The following is an 18,042-nucleotide window of genomic DNA, read 5'->3' as shown; positions in this document are numbered from 1 at the left end:
CAGATTCTTTACTGCTAAGCCAGCAAGGAAACCCATTGATCTTATAGAGCTATCTTATATATGGCCTTTTTTAGTTTTATTTTGTTTGGTATTAAACGCAAAATGTGGTATTCTGTTTTTGAGTTCTTTTTATAAAATTATGTGTTATTACCAATATCCCTTAGAAAGATTGTGGAGTAATATTTAATACTATTTGGCCATGAGTATTTATATTTATGCATAAGAATAAAAATACTAAGTATAGCTGTGTGATAGAGTGACTAAGATAAGGTTTGTGTGTGTGTTAGTTGCAACCTCATAGACTGTAGCCCACCAGGCCCCTCTGTCCGTGGGATTCTCCAGGCATGAACACCAGAGTGGGTTGCCATTTTCCTCTCAAAAAGGAAATATAGAAAGAAAGAAAGTGAAGTTGCTAAGTCATGTCTGACTCTTTGCAACCCCATGGACTGTAACCTACCATGCTCCTCCATCCATGGAATTTTCGACTAAGGCTCTACTGATAATTGAATCTCAGTGTGTTTTAAACACCATCCATGTAGAAGTTCTCAAATGTAATGCAAATTTTTAAAGTTTAATATTAACTAAAAATCATTTCGTTTTTTCTAGCCTATATATTGGGCTGAGAATTCTGACCTAATGTAATGTTTTTGCTCAAAACAGAACCATTAGTTTCAGATGAAATATAATTTTAAGCTAAAAAGAAATGTCAAAGCAAATAGTTTACATTTGGACAGGCCTTATAAAGAGGTATGGACTTTCACTGAATCTAAGATTGTTAAGTTGCATCACTATTTTATAAAGCACCACTAAAGAAAGAAATTCTGCATATTAAAATAAGACCCAACTCTTCTAATATTTAGAATTTTTATTTCCAAAATAGTTTTTTTAGACAGAAACATAAATTATTTTAATCATTTTGATCACTCCTAAATATTTTATATGCACACACATACACATACATCAGAAAATGTACATAAAACACATTGCATAAGGCACTCCTAAAACATCATCCTATTCAGTATCTAGCTGTTCAAAACTGATTTTTGAGTCAGAGTGTTCAATGTGCCTGTTTCCCACACTAAGATTGTTCCTTTTTCGTGAGGTGCCTGTCTTAATAGAGAGAGCCTCCATTTTCTCTGGCTATTCCATCTAAACTGCTGCACCTATTCTAAAAGTTTTTTTTTTTAAATATTTTATTTTATTTTTTAACTTTACAATATTGTATTGGTTTTGCCATGTATCAACATGAATCCGCCACAGGTATTCACGTGTTCCCCATCCTGAACCCTCCTCCCTCCTCCCTCCCCGTGCCATCCCTCTGGGTCGTCCCAGTGCACCAGCCCCAAGCATCCAGTATCATGCATGGAACCTGGACTGGATGTTACCAGAAAGTATCAACAGAAGCTTTTTCAGACAACAATCAGGATTCATATTACTTTTTCAAATGGTTTGGTTGAAATGTGGGGAATCGTCATTGTCTAACCAAGCCACAGAAATATAACCTAATAATTCCAGTTGAGCTATTTCAAATCCCAGATTCATTTTGATATATGGCAAAACCAATACATTATTGTTAAGTTAAAAAATAAAATTAAATTAAAAAAATAATAAAGTGCTAAAATCTATATGCCAACAAATTTGGAAAACTCAGCAGTGGCCATAGGACTGGAAAAAGTCAGTTTTCATTCCAATCCCAAAGAAAGGCAATGCCAAAGAATGCTCAAACTACCGCACAGTTGCACTCATCTCACACGCTAGTAAAGTAATGTTCAAAATTCTCCAAGCCAGACTTCAATAGTACATGAACCGTGAACTTCCAGATATTCAAGCTGGATGTAGAAAAGACAGAGGAACCAGAGATCAGATTGCCAACATCTGTTGGATCATCAAAACAGAAAGAGAATTCCAGAAAAACATCTACTTCTGCTTTATTGACTATGCCAAAGCCTTTGACTGTATAGGTCACAACAAACTATGGAAAATTCAAGAGATGAGGATACCAGATCACATTACCTGCCTCCTAAGAAATCTATGCAGGTTAAGAAGCAACACTTAGAACTGGACATGGAAGAACAGACTGGTTCCAAATTGGGAAAGGAGTATGTCAAGGCTATATGTTGTCATCCTGCAGAGTATATCATGCAAAATGCCGGCCTGGATAAAGCACAAGCTGGAAACAAGATTGCTGGGAGATATATCAATAACCTCAAATATGCAGATGACACCACCCTTACGGCAGACAGCAAAGAGGAACTAAAGAGCCTCTCAGTGAAAGTGAAAGAAGTGAGTGAAAAAGTTGGCTTAAAGCTCAACATTCAGAAAACTAAGATCATGGCATCTGGTCCAATCACTTCATGGCAAATAGATGGGGAAACAATGGAAACAGTGTCAGACTTTATGTTTTTGGGCTCCAAAATCACCACAGATGGTGAGTGCAGCCATGAAATGAAAAGATGTTTACTCCTTGGAAGAAAAGCTATGACCAACCTAGATAGTATATTAAAAAAGCAGAGACACTACTTTGTCAACAAAGGTCTGTCTAGTCAAAGTTATGATTTTTCCAGTAGTCATGTATGGATGTGAGATTTGGACCATAAAGAAAACTGAGTGCTGAAGAATTGATGCTTTTGAACTGTGCTGTTGGAGAAGACTCTTGAGAGTCCTGGGAATGCAAGGAGATCAAACCAGTCAATCATAAAGGAAATCAGTCCTGAATGTTCATTGGAAGGACTGATGTTGAAGCTGAAACTCCAATACTTTGGCCACCTGATGAGAAGAATTGACTCATTTGAAAAGACCCTGATGCTGGGAAAGATTGAAGGTGAGAGAAGGGGATGACAGAGGATGAGATGGTTGGATGGCATCACCGACTCGATGGCCATGAGTTTGAGTAAGCTCCAGGAGTTGGTGATGGACAGGGAAGCCTGGGATGCTGCAGTCCATGGGGTCGCAAAGAGTCTGACATGACTGAGTGGCCAAATTGAAATGAATTCAAACATACCTAAGGCATGGAAGCAACATTACTACCCTTGGTGGCCCCTGATGAACAGGGATTGTTAAGAGACTGTCAGTATAAGAATCCTCATTTCTAATATAATGAGATTTGTAAAGAGTTGGGGTCTTAAAATAAAAAATATGGTATTAAAAAGTCACAGTGGGGTATAATAAAAACAAGTCAGCTTCAATTAAAGGCATATATCTGTGTGCCTAAACACACATTATTCCAGAAAGTAAAATTCTAAGAGATAGATTATGTATATAACCCTTAAATTTTTAATAAATAAATTCATCTCCATTTATTAAGATATTTAGGGCTTCCTCAGTGGCTCAGCATTAAAGAATCTGCCTGCCAATATAGGAGACACGGGTTTGACCCCTGGTCAGGAAAATCTCCTGGAGAAGGAAATGGCACTTCCCTCCAACGTTCTTGCTTGGGAAATCCCATGGACAGTGGAGCCTGGTGTGCTACAGTCTATGGGGAATGCAAAAGAGTCAGATATGACTTAGAGATTAACAACAACAACAAGGTTAGCTATGTCTCATTAAAAAGCTTTTCTGTCAGAAGTTGAATTATTATGGTCCTACCAAACTTGATATTAAACAATTCTAATTTATTATTTTATGTGCTTGTAGATATATGGGTAAAGACAACCAGTCAAATGGATTGGAAAGTATTGAAAAGTTTTCATGTTGTTTCATATGAACTAATACTTTTCTTTGATTGTTAAAATGTGTTTTCTCAACTTTCAAAATTAACAAATGTTATAAATAAATAAATAACCCAGCAACTGAATATTTCTTAACTTCTTCTCTACCTCAGGTCCTATAAGTAGTGTTTTGGTGAATAAATATGGTAGCCGGCCAGTGGTGATGGTAGGAGGTTTGTTATGCTGTTTGGGTATGGTCTCGGCCTCTTACAGTACCAACGTAGTAGAGCTTTACTTCACAATGGGATTAATTTGCGGTAAGTGAAGATTTGCTTTCAGCTTATTTTTTCTTAACACTTCTACTGTTTGCAAAGTTCTGTCAGAAGCATGAGCAATAGAACATTCTTATTTTCTTTGATTTTTTTTTTTAATATCAGATGCTATATACTTTAAAGTATTGTCATCTGGTATGTTAAACTCCTGGCTATAGGCTGACCAATCATACTAATTTCAAGAAATGGAAAAAGCAAGTTATCAGACATGTTATGGCTATAATATAAATGTCAAAAAGAAAACTTCTTTGGTTTGTTTTTACTGTTTAAACATTTAATCTTCAGGCTATGAAGGTGATATTGTGGACACAGACTCTCTGGCATATAAATAGCTTCATTTCAAAAAAAAATGCTTTAATTATTTATTACTATTAGTGTCTGACTGATCACTCATAATAGGTTAAAAATTATGTCAAAAAAGATGTTTCCTGGATTCTTTGATTTAGCTTTAACATAGAATTGTTGCCTGTATTCTAATTAGTGATAGAGCTCTGCATGAGCCTCCCTACCTTTTCTTACTAAAGGATTCTATTTTAAAATTTGAAAGACACATTTGTCACTAAACACAAATATTTTAAAGTGAGTTCCTGTCATTTGGTTAGAGTTGTTTCTTAAGCATGTCTGTAGACTCTAGCTACCTGATTACGCACATTTGGAAAATATGATCTTTATTAGCGTCAATAGCAAATTGCATTACACAAATTTACATTCAAAGTTTTAGAAAAATTAGACTTCAATATATAAAGAAATTTAATTATTTCCTTTTGATTACAGATAAAAAGGTAAATGTATTTTTTATGACTTTAAGTCAGTCTGACCTTGGATTAATGCATCATCTGATTGAAAAATTAGATATATTAAAGCCTACAGTAATAGTGATGTTAAAATCTACTCTTTACAACCTATGGACAACTCTTCTTTTTTGACTTTGTAAAACATCTTTGACATTCTAAATGAGAATCTTCTTATATCTAAGAATTGTCATGGTGGAGAGAATACCGTTTCTTTGTGAAGAAATACTAGGTACAGCTGACCTTGAACAACATGGATTTGAACTGCAGGGGTCTACTCTACTACTCAGGCCGTGATTGGCTGAGTCCTAAGGCGAGCTGGCTATAAATGATACATAGATTTTCAGCTGTGTAGAGGGTGAGCCTTAAACCCCACATTGTTCAAGGGTCAGCTATATTTCATTTGGCCATAGAATTCAGGCTGGGCCCACAAAGTCATGTATTAGGAAAAAGATGGTTTTGATGTTACCGTATCATAAATATCAATTGTATTTTATGTTATTCTAACTTCAGTTCAATTTATTTGAGTCTCAAAGGCTCTGGTGCTTCTAGTCAACCATTAAATATAACCATAAGAGATTTATCTTAAGTCATTATCAGCCAGTACTTCTTGGTATTTGAAATCATTCAGGTCTAGCTTTTAAACCTAACTCAGCACATATTAGCTGTGTGATCGTGGATAAATACCCTTCCTTATGCCTCCATCTCTTTGTCTTTAAAATGGAAAAAATGATAGCTCTTTCCTTTGGGAGGAAAAGGAAATATGTAGGAGGAACCATATATTCATTTGTAAAAATAAACTATATATTCATGAACCATATATTCAATGAACTATATATTCATTCATTTGTTTGAAAATGAATATATGATACTTTACAGAATATCCAGCATTTTGTCACTTTTTAAATAAATACTAGCATATAATAATCATCATCACAACAACATTATACATCATCTTGGAGCTGTAGACCTCACTTGATTTTAGCAAAACCCTTTTATGTTCTTGTTGAAAAAACTGGAATTTAAGAACTCTAAGTGTTTTGCCCAGTAGTACACATAAGTAAGTAGTTGAGGGAGACTTAGATATTTTCAAGTGCCATGCTCCTTTTACCATGCCAGGTAGGAAATAGATGACCACAAACTCCTAAGGAAAACTTGCATTAACATGTGAAAGCAAAATTCCAGGTGACAGAATAGGGGCACAGGGAGGAAGATGGCATAGGTAAAGAAATGTGAACCTCGAAGCACAATTCCTGGGAATTTGAGTCCTTCCTCTTACCAGCTGCTGACAATAGTTTCATTACTTAGACGTTGGATCTACACTCATTCTGCATATCTCACAAGTATGGCTAAGGTAGAATCAGAGAGCATACTGCCCTGTCATTCATCAAAGCTGATTACTGGTTCCTTCATATCAGTTTTTTGGAACACTATTCAGTTCAGTTCAAATCAGTTGCTCAGCTGTGTCTGACTCTTTGCGACCCCATGAACCGCAGCATGCCAGGCCTCCCTATCCATCATCAACTCCCAAAGTCTACTGAAACTCATGTCCATTGAGGCGGTAATGCCATCCAATCATCTCATCCTCTGTCGTCCCCTTCTCTTCGTGCCCTCAATCTTTTCCAGCATCAGGGTCTTTTCAAATGAGTCAGCTGTTCGCATCAGGTGGCCAAAGTATTGGAACTTCAGCTTCAACATCAGTCCTTCCAATGAACACCTAGGACTGGTCTCCTTTAGGATGGACTGGTTGGATCTCCTTGCAGTCCAAGGGACTCTCAAGAGTCTTCTCCAACACCACAGTTCAAAAGCATCAATTCTTTGGCACTCAGCTTTCTTCACAGTCCAACTCTCACATCCATACACGACTACTGAAAAAACCATAGCCTGGACTAGATGGACTTTTGTTGGCAAAGTAATGTCTCTGCTTTTCAATATGCTATCTAGGTTGCTATTAACTTTCCTTCCAAGGAGTAAGTGTCTTTTAATTTCATGGCTGCAATCACCATCTGCAGTGATTTTGGAGCCTAAAAAAATAAAGTCTGACACTGTTTCCACTGTTTCCCCATCTATTTCCCATGAAGTGATGGGACCACATGCCGTGATCTTCATTTTCTGAATGTGTAGTTTTAAGCCAACTTTTTCACTCCTCTTTCACTTTCATCAAGAGGCTTTTTAGTTCCTCTTCACTTTCTGCTATAAAGGTGGTGTCATCTGCATATTTGAGGTTATTGATATATCTCCCGGAAATCTTGATTCCAATTGCGCTTCTTCCAGCCCAGCATTTCTCATCATGTACTCTGCATGTAAATTAAATATACAGCCTTGACATACTCCTTTTCCTATTTGGAACCAGTCTGTTGTTCCATGTCCAGTTCTAACTCTTGCTTCCTGACCTGTATATAGGTTTCTCAAGAGCAGGTCAGGTGGTCTGGTATTCCCATCTCTTTCAGAATTTTCCACAGTTTGTTGTGGTCCACATAGTCAAAGGCTTTGTCATAGTCAATAAAGCAGAAAGCGATGTTTTTCTGGAACTCTCTTGCTTTTTCAATGATCCAGCGGATGTTGGCAATTTGATCTCTGGTTCCTCTACCTTTTCTAAAACCAGCTTGAACATCTGGAAGTTCATGGTTCACGTATTGCTGAAGCCTAGCTTGGAGAATTTTGAGCAATTCTTTACTAGCGTGTGAGATGAGTGCAATTGTGCAGTAGTTTGAGCATTCTTTGGCATTGCCTTTCTTTGGGATGGAATGAAAACTGACCTTTTCCAGTCCTGTGGCCACTGCTGAGTTTTCCAAATTTGCTGACATATTGAGTGTAGCACTTTCACAGCATCAGCTTTCAGGTTTTGAAATAGCTCAACTGGAATTCTATCACCTCCATTAGCTTTGTTCGTAGAGATGCTTCCTAAGGCCCACTTGAATTCACACTCCAGGATGTCTGGCTCTAGGTGAGTGATCACACCATCGTGATTATCTGGGTCATGAAGATCTTTTTTGTACAGTTCTTGTGTGTATTCTTGCCACCTCTTCTTAATATCTTTTGCTTCTGTTAGTTCCGTACCATTTCTGTCCATTATTGAGCCCATCTTTGCATGAAATGTTCCCTTGGTATCTCTAACTTTCTTGAAGAGTTCTCTAGTCTTTCCCATTCTGTTGTTTTCCTCTATTTCTTTGCATTGATCGCTTGAAGAAGGCTTTCTTATTTTTCCTTGCTATTCTTTGGAACTCTGTATTCAGATGCTTATATCTTTCCTTTTCTCCTCTGCTTTTGGCTTCTCTTCTTTTCACAGGTATTTGTAAGGCCTCCTCAGACAGCCATTTTGCTTTTTTGCGTTTCTTTTCCATGGGGATGGTCTTGATCCCTGTCTCCTGTACAGTGTCAAGAACCTCCATCCATAGTTCATCAGGCACTCTGTCTATCAGATCTAGTCCCTTGAATCTATTTCTCACTTCCACTGTATAATCATAAGGGATTTGATTTAAGTCATACCTGAATGGTCTAGTGGTTTTTCCTACTTTCTTCAATTTAAATCTGAATTTGCCAATCAGGAGTTCATGATCTGAGCCACTCGTCTTGTTTTTACTGACTGTATAGAGCTTCTTCATCTTTGGCTTCAAAGAATATAATCAATCTGAATACTATTACAAATATTAAATACAAATATTTGTATTAGAGATTTGCATTAAGTATTTGCCAGATATACTTAATCAGAACCCAGTGTCCTGGAATCTAAATACTTAACCAATTTGTAATACTGTCTCAAATTTGCATAAATTGGTAAATGCCAAAGAATTCCTACTTCTATAGATCCTAAATAACACAGAATCATGTCTAGGCTAAAGGGTAAAGAGAGGTAGTTTGTGTAAATCACTTGTATTTACTTTTTTAACAAATATTCATTTTTGTTGCCAAATAGTATCTTGATGAGCTAACTCAGCACTGTCAGGGTGTCCCTAGACAGCAGAAACTTTTGACCCATATAAACAGTCAGCTAAAATTATTTTTTAGTTAATATACATTCACCTCTGTAGTTATGAAATGTGTAACGTGAGGGATGAAGAACATGAAATTAATGGCATGAATTTATTACTCTTTTTTATTATTTGCATAGCTTTAAAAGATATACCTACAGGAGATCTAAGATTATTTATAAATGACAACCTTTTTAATCTGTTTAGTCTATTCTGTACTGAAAAGAAAGTATTCATGTTTTAAATACACTCTTGCCCTTAAGGAAAATATCTATTCTCTGCATGTGTATATAAAGAGAGAGGTTAGAGAAATTAATTTATTTATGGAATTAAGTGGTTATGACTAAGAACTAATGAACTGTGTTCCAATTTCCACCTATTCTCTGATTGTTGCAACATTAGAAGAAGTTCTTGGTTTTATTTTTGTGTTTTAAAAGGAAAGGGCTATGAAACAGTCTTGCATCTCAGATGTCTAGTTATGAGAACCTTTTTGTTTATGTGGTATCTTATTGACAATATGTAATTTTTAAAATTTAAAAATTTTTTATTTACTGTGTGCTGTTGCCTTTTCATTCTGCCATCTCCACTTGAATGTACATTTTGACAAGTGATTTCTTATGTGAGTGGCATAATGTGTTTTTTTCTTCCTTTTGTTTTGTTCTTTTTAGGTTTAGGTCTGGCCTTCAACCTGCAGCCTGCCTTAACAATCATTGGCAAATACTTCTATAAGAAACGACCTGTAGCGAATGGCCTTGCAATGGCAGGAAGTCCTGTTTTCTTAAGTACTTTGGCTCCTTTCAATCAGTACCTCTTTAATACTTATGGTTGGAAGGGAAGCTTCATGATTTTGGGAGGTTTACTATTGAACTGCTGTGTGGCTGGGTCCCTTATGAGACCTGTTGAACCCAAAGCAAGTACTGAGTCTAAAAATAAGGTTGGTGTAAGAGAAACTGATTGCAGTATGAAGAAAAGACAAAAAAAGTTATCAGCATGGGAAGAAATTAATAAATATTTAGATTTCTCCCTTTTTAAGCATAGAGGATTTCTGATATACTTATCTGGAAATGTCATTATGTTTCTGGGGTTCTTCGCCCCTGTTATATTCTTGGCTCCATATGCTAAAGACAAAGGAATTGATGAGTATTCTGCAGCTTTCTTGCTCTCTGTTATGGCTTTTGTTGATATGTTTGCCAGACCTACTGTAGGACTTATTGCCAATTCCAAATTAATCCGACCCCGAATCCAGTACTTCTTCAGTTTCGCAGTGATGTTCACTGGAATCTGTCATCTCTTATGTGCGTTGGCTGAGGACTACACAAGCCTGGTGGTGTATGCTGTATTTTTTGGTCTTGGATTTGGGAGTGTTAGCAGTGTCCTCTTTGAAACGCTCATGGACCTTGTTGGTGCTCAAAGATTTTCCAGTGCTGTGGGACTCGTCACAGTTGTGGAGTGCTGTCCTGTCCTCCTTGGTCCTCCTCTTGCTGGTAAGAATATTTATCATCAAAGAAAGAAAATAGCATAAAATTAATATCCATTAGCTGAGACTTTCTTTGTAGTGTAAATGTGGTTTGTAATGATAGACAACTAATACCCTAAAAGACTGTAGATGTGTTAATTTTAGCCTTATTATATATTTTAAATTTCCTAATTAGTCTATTTTAGACAAAAATTTCATTTATAGCCTGGTATTATGAACTTGAGAATTTAAATTAGACTGATAATTAGCATGACTTGCAGATTTTTACCTATATCAACTTGTATTGTTAAAAATATAAAAATAAAATATCACTTTATCATTGGTAAACAAATTTCTCTTGTTTTTTAAAAATAAGTCAAAACTTTAAAGTAATGCTCTCAAAAGGTTAATATCTGTTTTCCTATTGGAGTATAATGGTTATATTAATATAGAACTTGTTACATGCTTAAGGAAGGAATACATTTATAATATCAATGATCGGAATATATCAATAGGAATGCAAGAATGAAGAGAAGTTCAGTCAAAGTCATTTTCTTGATCAGATACTTATATCCCATATTTGTAACCTTTATCTTTAGATTTAAAGATCTAAAATACTGTCAGAGATGACTATAAAAGTGTCTGTGCTAAATTATCAAGTAAAGAGACTGAGTAACAACACATGTGTACATTAATGTTTGAAGTGAAGACTTCGTTTAGTCTTAGACTTACATGTAATAAATTTTAAATACTTTTTGTTGGCCTATCTTTTCTAGTAATAACTGTATAGCATTGTTTTAATTAATGCTAAATGTAGGTATTTACTTAGACCTCTTGGCCTGCCCCTAATTGTCACAATAACTGCCAGGCCAAGCGTGAATTTTTTGATGTATATAAAGTCAGTGTTTAAACTCTTCCTACATGTAGTACGGAATGAAGCAGGGCAAAGGCTAATAGAGTTTTGCCAAGAGAATGCACTGGTCATAGCAAACACCCTCTTCCAACAACACAAGAGAAGACTCTACACATGGACGTCACCAGATGGTCAACACCGAAATCAGATTGATTATATTCTTGCAGCCAAAGATGGAGAAGCTCTATACAGTCAGCAAAAAACAAGACCGGGAGCTGACTGTGTCTCAGATCATGAACTCCTGATTTACAAATTCAGATTTAAAATGAAGAAAGTGGGGGAAACCACTAGACCATTCAGGTATGACCTAAGTCAAATCCCTTATGATTACAGTGGAAGTGAGAAATAGATTTAAGGGACTAGATCTGATAGACAGAGTGCCTGATGAACTATGGACGGAGGTTCGTGATATTATACAGAAGACAGGGATCAAGACCATCCCCATGGAAAAGAAATGCAAAAAAGCAAAATGGGCTGTCTGAGGAGGCCTTACAAATAGCTGTGAAAAGAAGAGAAGCGAAAAGCAAAGGAGAAAAGGAAAGAAATAAGCATTGAATGCAGAGTTCCAAAGAATAGCAAGGAGAGAAAAGAAAGCCTTCTTCAGCAATAAATGCAAAGAAATAGAGGAAAACAACAGAATGGGAAAGACAAGCAATCCCTTCAAGAAAATTAGAGATGCCAAGGGAATATTTCATGCAAAGATGGGCTTGATAAAGGACAGAAATGGTATGGACCTAATAGAAGGAGAAGATATTAAGAAGAGGTGGCAAGAATACACAGAAGAACTGTACAAAAAAGATCTTCATGACCCAGATAATCACAATGGTGTGATCACTCACCTAGAGCCAGACATCCTGGAGTGTGAATTCAAGTGGGCCTTAGGAAGCATCACTATGAACAAAGCTAGTGGAGGTAATGGAATCCCAGTTGACCTATTTCAAATCCTGAAAGATGATGCTATGAAAGTGCTGCACTCAATATGCCAGCAAATTTGGAAAACTCAGCAGTGGCCACAGGACTGGAAAAGGTCAGTTTTCATTCCATCCCAAAGAAAGGCAATGCCAAAGAATGCTTAAACTACCGCACAATTGCACTCATCTCACACGCTAGTAAAGAAATGCTCAAAATTCTCCAAGCCAGGCTTCAGCAATATGTGAACTGTGAACTTCCAGATGTTCAAGCTGGTTTTAGAAAAGATAGAGGAACAAGAGATCAAATTGCCAACATCCGCTGGCTCATCGAAAAAGCAAGAGAGTTCCAGAAAAATATCTATTTCTGCTTTATTGACTATGCCAAAGCCTTTGACTGTGTGGATCACAATAAACTGTGGAAAATTCTGAAAGAGATGGGAATACCAGACCACCTGACCTGCCTCTTGAGAACCTATATGCAGGTCAAGAAACAACAGTTAGAACTGGACATGGAACAACAGACTGGTTCCAAATAGGAAAAGGAGTACATCAGTGCTATATATTGTCACCCTGCTTATTTAACTTATATGCAGAGTACATCATGAGAAAGGCTGGGCTGGAAGAAGCACAAGCTGGAATCAAGATTGCCGGGAGAAATATCAATAACCTCACATATGCAGATGACCCCGCCCTTATGGCAGAAAGTGAAGAGGAACTGAATACCCTCTTGATGAAAGAGGAGAGTGAAAAAGCAGGCTTAAAACTCAACTTTCAAAAAATGAAAATCATGGCATCCAGTTCCATCACTTCATGGCAAATAGATGGTGAAACAATGGAAACAGTGACAGACTTTTGGAGCCAGGCGGCGGGGGTGGGGGTCTCCAAAATCACTGCAGTTGGTGAGTACAGGCTTGAAATTAAAAGATGCTTGGTCTTTGGAAGAAAAGCTATGACCATCCTAGACAGTATATTAAATAGCAGAGACATTACTTTGTCAACAAAGGTCTGTATGGTCAAAGCTAAGATTTTTCCAGTAGTCATAGATGTGTGTGAGAGTTGGACCATAAAGAAAGCTGAACACTGAAGAATTGATGCTTTTGAACTGTGGCATTGGAGAAAACTCTTGAGAGTCCCTTGGACTGCAAGGAGATCCAACCAATCCATCATAAAGGAAATCAGTCCTGAATATTCACTGGAAGGACTGATGCTGAAGCTAAAGCCCCAATACTCTGGTCACCTGATGAGAAGAACTGACTCATTGGAAAAGACACTGATGCTGGGAAAGATTGAAAGGCAGGAGGAGAAGGGGATGACAGAGGATGAGATGGTTGGATGGCATCACTGACTGGATGGACATGAGTTTGAGCAAGCTCTGGGAGTTGGTGATGGACAGGGAAGGGTGGCGTGCTGTGGTTCATGGAGTCGCAAAGAGTTGGACACTACTGAGTGACTGAACTGAACTGAACTAAATTCTAGTCAGAATGTTGGAAACTCTGACTAAACGAATAGGTCTGTTTCAGAATCACCTGAATATGCATATGAAAAATAATTTGGGTTTGTGCCTACAAAATTTTGCCAATAATAACTATTATTAAGAATTAGATGCTTGCATAAGCATGAGGCAAAATTAATATAAACAATATAAGCTGTAGCTTGTTTAAAAGTCAATAAACCTTCCAATTATTTGGTAGCAGGCTAGTTTTTCAATATTCTCAATAATCAAATGGAGCAAAAACTTTGTCCCTGACTCATTTGGCCTTAATAATTTAGATTTAGATAAAGTGAAAAACTGTGGTTAGTCCAAAAAGTGACATGACACTTAACCAAGAGTTTTGGTGAAGCCATTTTATGGACTAGTTAATATAAGATGCAGACAGACTTTGGTAAGATCCTAGTTTCCTCCGCATTTGCTATGTAATCATGGTCGAAATATGTCAGAATGAATTTTTTAAGGATTAAATGCAAAATTACAAATAAAATGTTTAGCCTAGTGCTAGGCATAGAGAAGTCATTTAGTAAATATTATGACCCATTAGGAAATGGAAAAGGAAAGCCTTTTGACTTTCCCTAAAGAATATAATGTATACTTTTTATAGAAAAGATAGGAAATATGGAAAGGATAAAGCAATCTCAATATCAGTTCAGTTCAGTTCAGTCACTCAGTCATGTCAGACTCTTTGCGACCCCATGAATCGCAGCACGTCAGGCCTCCCTGTCCACCACCAGCTCCTGGAGTTCACTGAGACTCACGTCCATCGAGTCGGTGATGCCATCCAGCCATCTCATCCTCTGTCGTCCCCTTCCCCTCCTGCCCCCAATCCCTCCCAGCATCACAGTCTTTTCCAATGAGTCAACTCTTCGCATGAGGTGGCCAAAGTACTGGACTTTCAGCTTTAGCATCATTCCTTCCAAAGAAATCCCAGGGCTGATCTCCTTCAGAATGGACTGGTTGGATCTCCTTGCAGTCCAAGGGACTCTCAAGAGTCTTCTCCAACACCACAGTTCAAAATCATCAATTCTTTGACGCTCAGCTTTCTTCACAGTCCAACTCTCACATCCATACATGACCACAGGAAAAACCATAGCCTTGACTAGACGGACCTTTGTTGGCAAAGTAATGTCTCTGCTTTTGAATATGCTATCTAAGTTGGTCATAACTTACCTTCCAAGGAGTAAGCGTCTTTTAATTTCATGGCTGCAGTCACCATCTGCAGTGATTTTGGAGCCCAAAAATATAAAGTCTGACACTGTTTCCACTGTTTCCCCATCTATTTGCCATGAGGTGATGGGACCAGATGCCATGATCTTCGTTTTCTGAATGTTGAGTTTTAAGCCAACTTTTTCACTGTCCTCTTTCACCTTCATCAAGAGGCTTTTGAGTTCCTCTTCACTTTCTGCCATAAGGGTGGTATCATCTGCATATCTGAGTTTATTGATATTTCTCCCAGCAATGTTGATTCCAGCTTGTGCTTCTTCCAGCCCAGCGTTTCTCATGATGTACTCTGCATAGAAGTTAAATAAACAGGGTGACAATATACAGCCTTGACGTACTCCTTTTCCCATTTGGAACCAGTCTGTTGTTATATATGCTATAAATGTATCCATATATATGTTTACATATGTAAATATGTATATATATTTCTACATATGTAGGTTTAAAATGTATCTCATATGTATGTATCTATGAAAATATAGACATATACATATATACCTTGTTTGTCTTGGTAGCACACTTTTATTGAAGGCAACAACTTTCAATGTATTTCATATACTGGTAGTATAATGTAGTATGTGCCTCTAACATGCCTTTACTATGTATATGTGGAAGTCTTAATCTAGAATATTTTTTTCTTTATTCAACTCTCATTTAGTATTAAATAAGAAATAGGTACACAGTGTGGAATGATTTTATTTGAAACTGTTACCATTTTATGGCTGATTTATAATGCTCTCTTAAAAACCACTCTTTGTCTCTTAGGTAAATTGGTGGACGAAACTGGACAATATAAATATATGTATTTGGCCTGTGGAGCTATTGTGGTCCTAGCCAGCGTGTGGCTGCTCATTGGTAATGCTGCCAACTACAGATTGCTTGCAAGGGAAAAGAAGAAGAGTATACATACCAAGGAATCTCAAGAAACTGAACCCTTGAAGACATCTCAAAGTCCCAGTGTTAATATCAAAAGTGGCAAAAATGAAGAGTGGAAAGGAGCAGAGGTTAATTCCTCAGAAAGAGAAACGAATATTTAACAAGAATCATATCTCAGATTTCAGTGTTCATAACTTTCTTAGGAGTATTTTTTTTCAACATATTGGAAGATTTTTAGTTGAAATGAAGAGTCATAGTTAAGGATGGAGATTAGATTTTCCTTAATGGCAAATTTTAAATGTTTGTCTTTAAAAACTTATTTGGGTAGTTAAATTGTGAGATTAAACATATAAAGAATTCATGCATTGGGTTTATGTCCATACCTGAATCTGGTTGTGGTGGTTAAATGATTTTAAAGTCTTTCAGTGACTTCTAGTCTTGGTTACAGAGACCTGAGTTCCAAAATGCTGGTTTAAGTAGTTAGAAAGAGTATGTTTAATCCTATAAGAATGCACTCTCCACATTTCATTTTTTATTCAATATTAAAGTGTGAAATGGAATTGAAGGAAATTAATTTTTTTTCCTAAACATCCTCACACACACCAACTTTCATACACTTAAGAATGAATAGACAAGGTATCTGGAGAAAAAAGACAAGTTTAAAAAGAATATTATCACTGTATATATATTTTTAAATCCATGGAGAAAAAAATGCATTATATCTGCTTAGTACCTTATAATGTGGATGTTAGAGATAAGAACATGGGTGAAAATGAGGGTGCTCTTAATTTGAAAATGTAATTCACTGCTGTAAAACAAAAGCAATTGCATATATGAAATAAATTTGAAAAAAAGTAAAAACTCTATTTTTTAAATAATTATTTCTGAGCCCTGTCCAATTTGATCCATGCATGCACATGATTTCTTTGAGGGGGGCCATCAGTACCTGGTGCTAGTGAATAGAACCCTCAAACAATCAGAATTTACTAGTAAGTATATCAAATTAAAAACGTAAATGACTCCTAGCAATGAGCTATCAAATCTTTTGATTTGAAAATTCATAAAGTAATAAATAGAAACTTCTTTTAACCAAACTTAGTTCAGAATAGCTGTCTTACTAAGACACCAAAGTGGAATCAACTGAAATCTTGGTTGACAGACTGACAAACAGGCAGAAATTTCATTTTTCCCAACACATAGTGGTGTTAAGAGGGTTACTATTTAGATTATTCCCTCTGAATAAAGCTAAGAGTGGAAGGTACTTACAGTGAGTCCTCCAAGCTCTCTCCTTTCCCTCCATTCACCAACATGCAAAAGCAAAAAACAGAAATCCAAACAGGCCTTTCACTCAGCCACCGAAAATGTCTCCTGTTATAGGAAAGGAAGCACTAGAAATCCCACCCTCTACTAACCAGACTTCCTGCTGCCTGTAAACATAACTAAACCAGGACACTTAAAAAAGGCTTCTAGACCTGGAGGTTGTGTATGACTTTATATACACTTTTGAAGTGGAGATTTAGTTTATAACTTGATAGAAAGAAGCTTGCAATATGGGAACCCAGGTTAATTTAGCAGTTTCTCATTTTCATAACCATGTGAAAAATCTGGGACTGAACTGCTCTTGAATATAGAGGCATATGATAGATTTGTGAGTTCAGAACTAATAAATACCATTTTGAGTGATAAAGTACTTTTAAACAAGAAACAATGTATGCATTAGGTATAAAGGTATAAACATTCACCTTTATAAATCTGAAGTTTAAATTAAGATCGTGATTAATAAAAAACATTTAGCCTTTGAATATTGAATGTCATTCTTAAGATGTCAAAAGGATTTTGTCATTCTTTCTTCTTAGCATTGCAGTAGAGGCAGATGAATAAGGAAATAAGTATTCTTATTTCCTTTAAGATTGTGCTTAGATACCAAGCTTTTGTGATAATTAACACTAGGGATTTGATTTGTAAACTTTAGGTACTGTTTGAGCATGTAGCTTTTGTTTATCAAGCTGTATACAATTCCATATTTCATTTCACATGCACTTTTCTGCATGGGAAGAGGTATTTGTATTTTTAAAATATTAACCAAAACAATATGTGCCAATACCATAGGTAAATAAATCAGGGAAATTGTGACAGTATATAGTTGTTTTTAATTTAGCTTCATTCAATCTTGAATCTTAAATGAGCTGTTCCATATTATTAGTATGTTTGTATTCAACTCTGACTAGTCATAAGAAATGTGACATCATAAATTTTGCAGTAGCTTTCCAATCTTAAACGTTTCCAAACAATGTCTTGAATTCTCTGAAGATGCATATTTAAATTAATACAGATAATAGATCCTTGGGGCAAGTAATGATCATGGGGTTTTAAAGGGCTAATTTATCACCTACCAGAGGGTGAATTCCAGTGGTTTTCTCCATGGAAGGAGG

The 18,042-nt window shown here is 36.5% G+C and overlaps 1 protein-coding gene across 18 annotated transcripts in view; it reads left to right on the top strand.

The window, feature by feature from the left end:
* SLC16A7 (solute carrier family 16 member 7) overlaps positions 1-16,471 on the top strand; it is a 196,631-nt gene extending 180,160 nt beyond the window's left edge. For all 18 annotated transcript variants that reach the window (XM_086403917.1, XM_086403910.1, XM_086403923.1 and 15 more), the window contains 3 exons: positions 3,821-3,964; positions 9,410-10,225; positions 15,500-16,471. In XM_086403917.1, coding sequence (XP_086260043.1) covers positions 3,821-3,964; positions 9,410-10,225; positions 15,500-15,771 — 1,232 coding nt within the window. In that variant the 3' untranslated portion in view covers positions 15,772-16,471. The remainder of the gene's footprint in view (positions 1-3,820; positions 3,965-9,409; positions 10,226-15,499) is intronic.
* Positions 16,472-18,042: the final 1,571 nt, after the last annotated feature.

This window comes from Bos grunniens, chromosome 5, assembly GCF_055505025.1.
Source record: "Bos grunniens cultivar Pamir isolate PY7600 chromosome 5, Bosgru_T2T1.0, whole genome shotgun sequence".
Taxonomy (NCBI): domain Eukaryota; kingdom Metazoa; phylum Chordata; class Mammalia; order Artiodactyla; family Bovidae; genus Bos; species Bos grunniens.
This window is presented reverse-complemented; position numbering and strand designations above follow the sequence as displayed.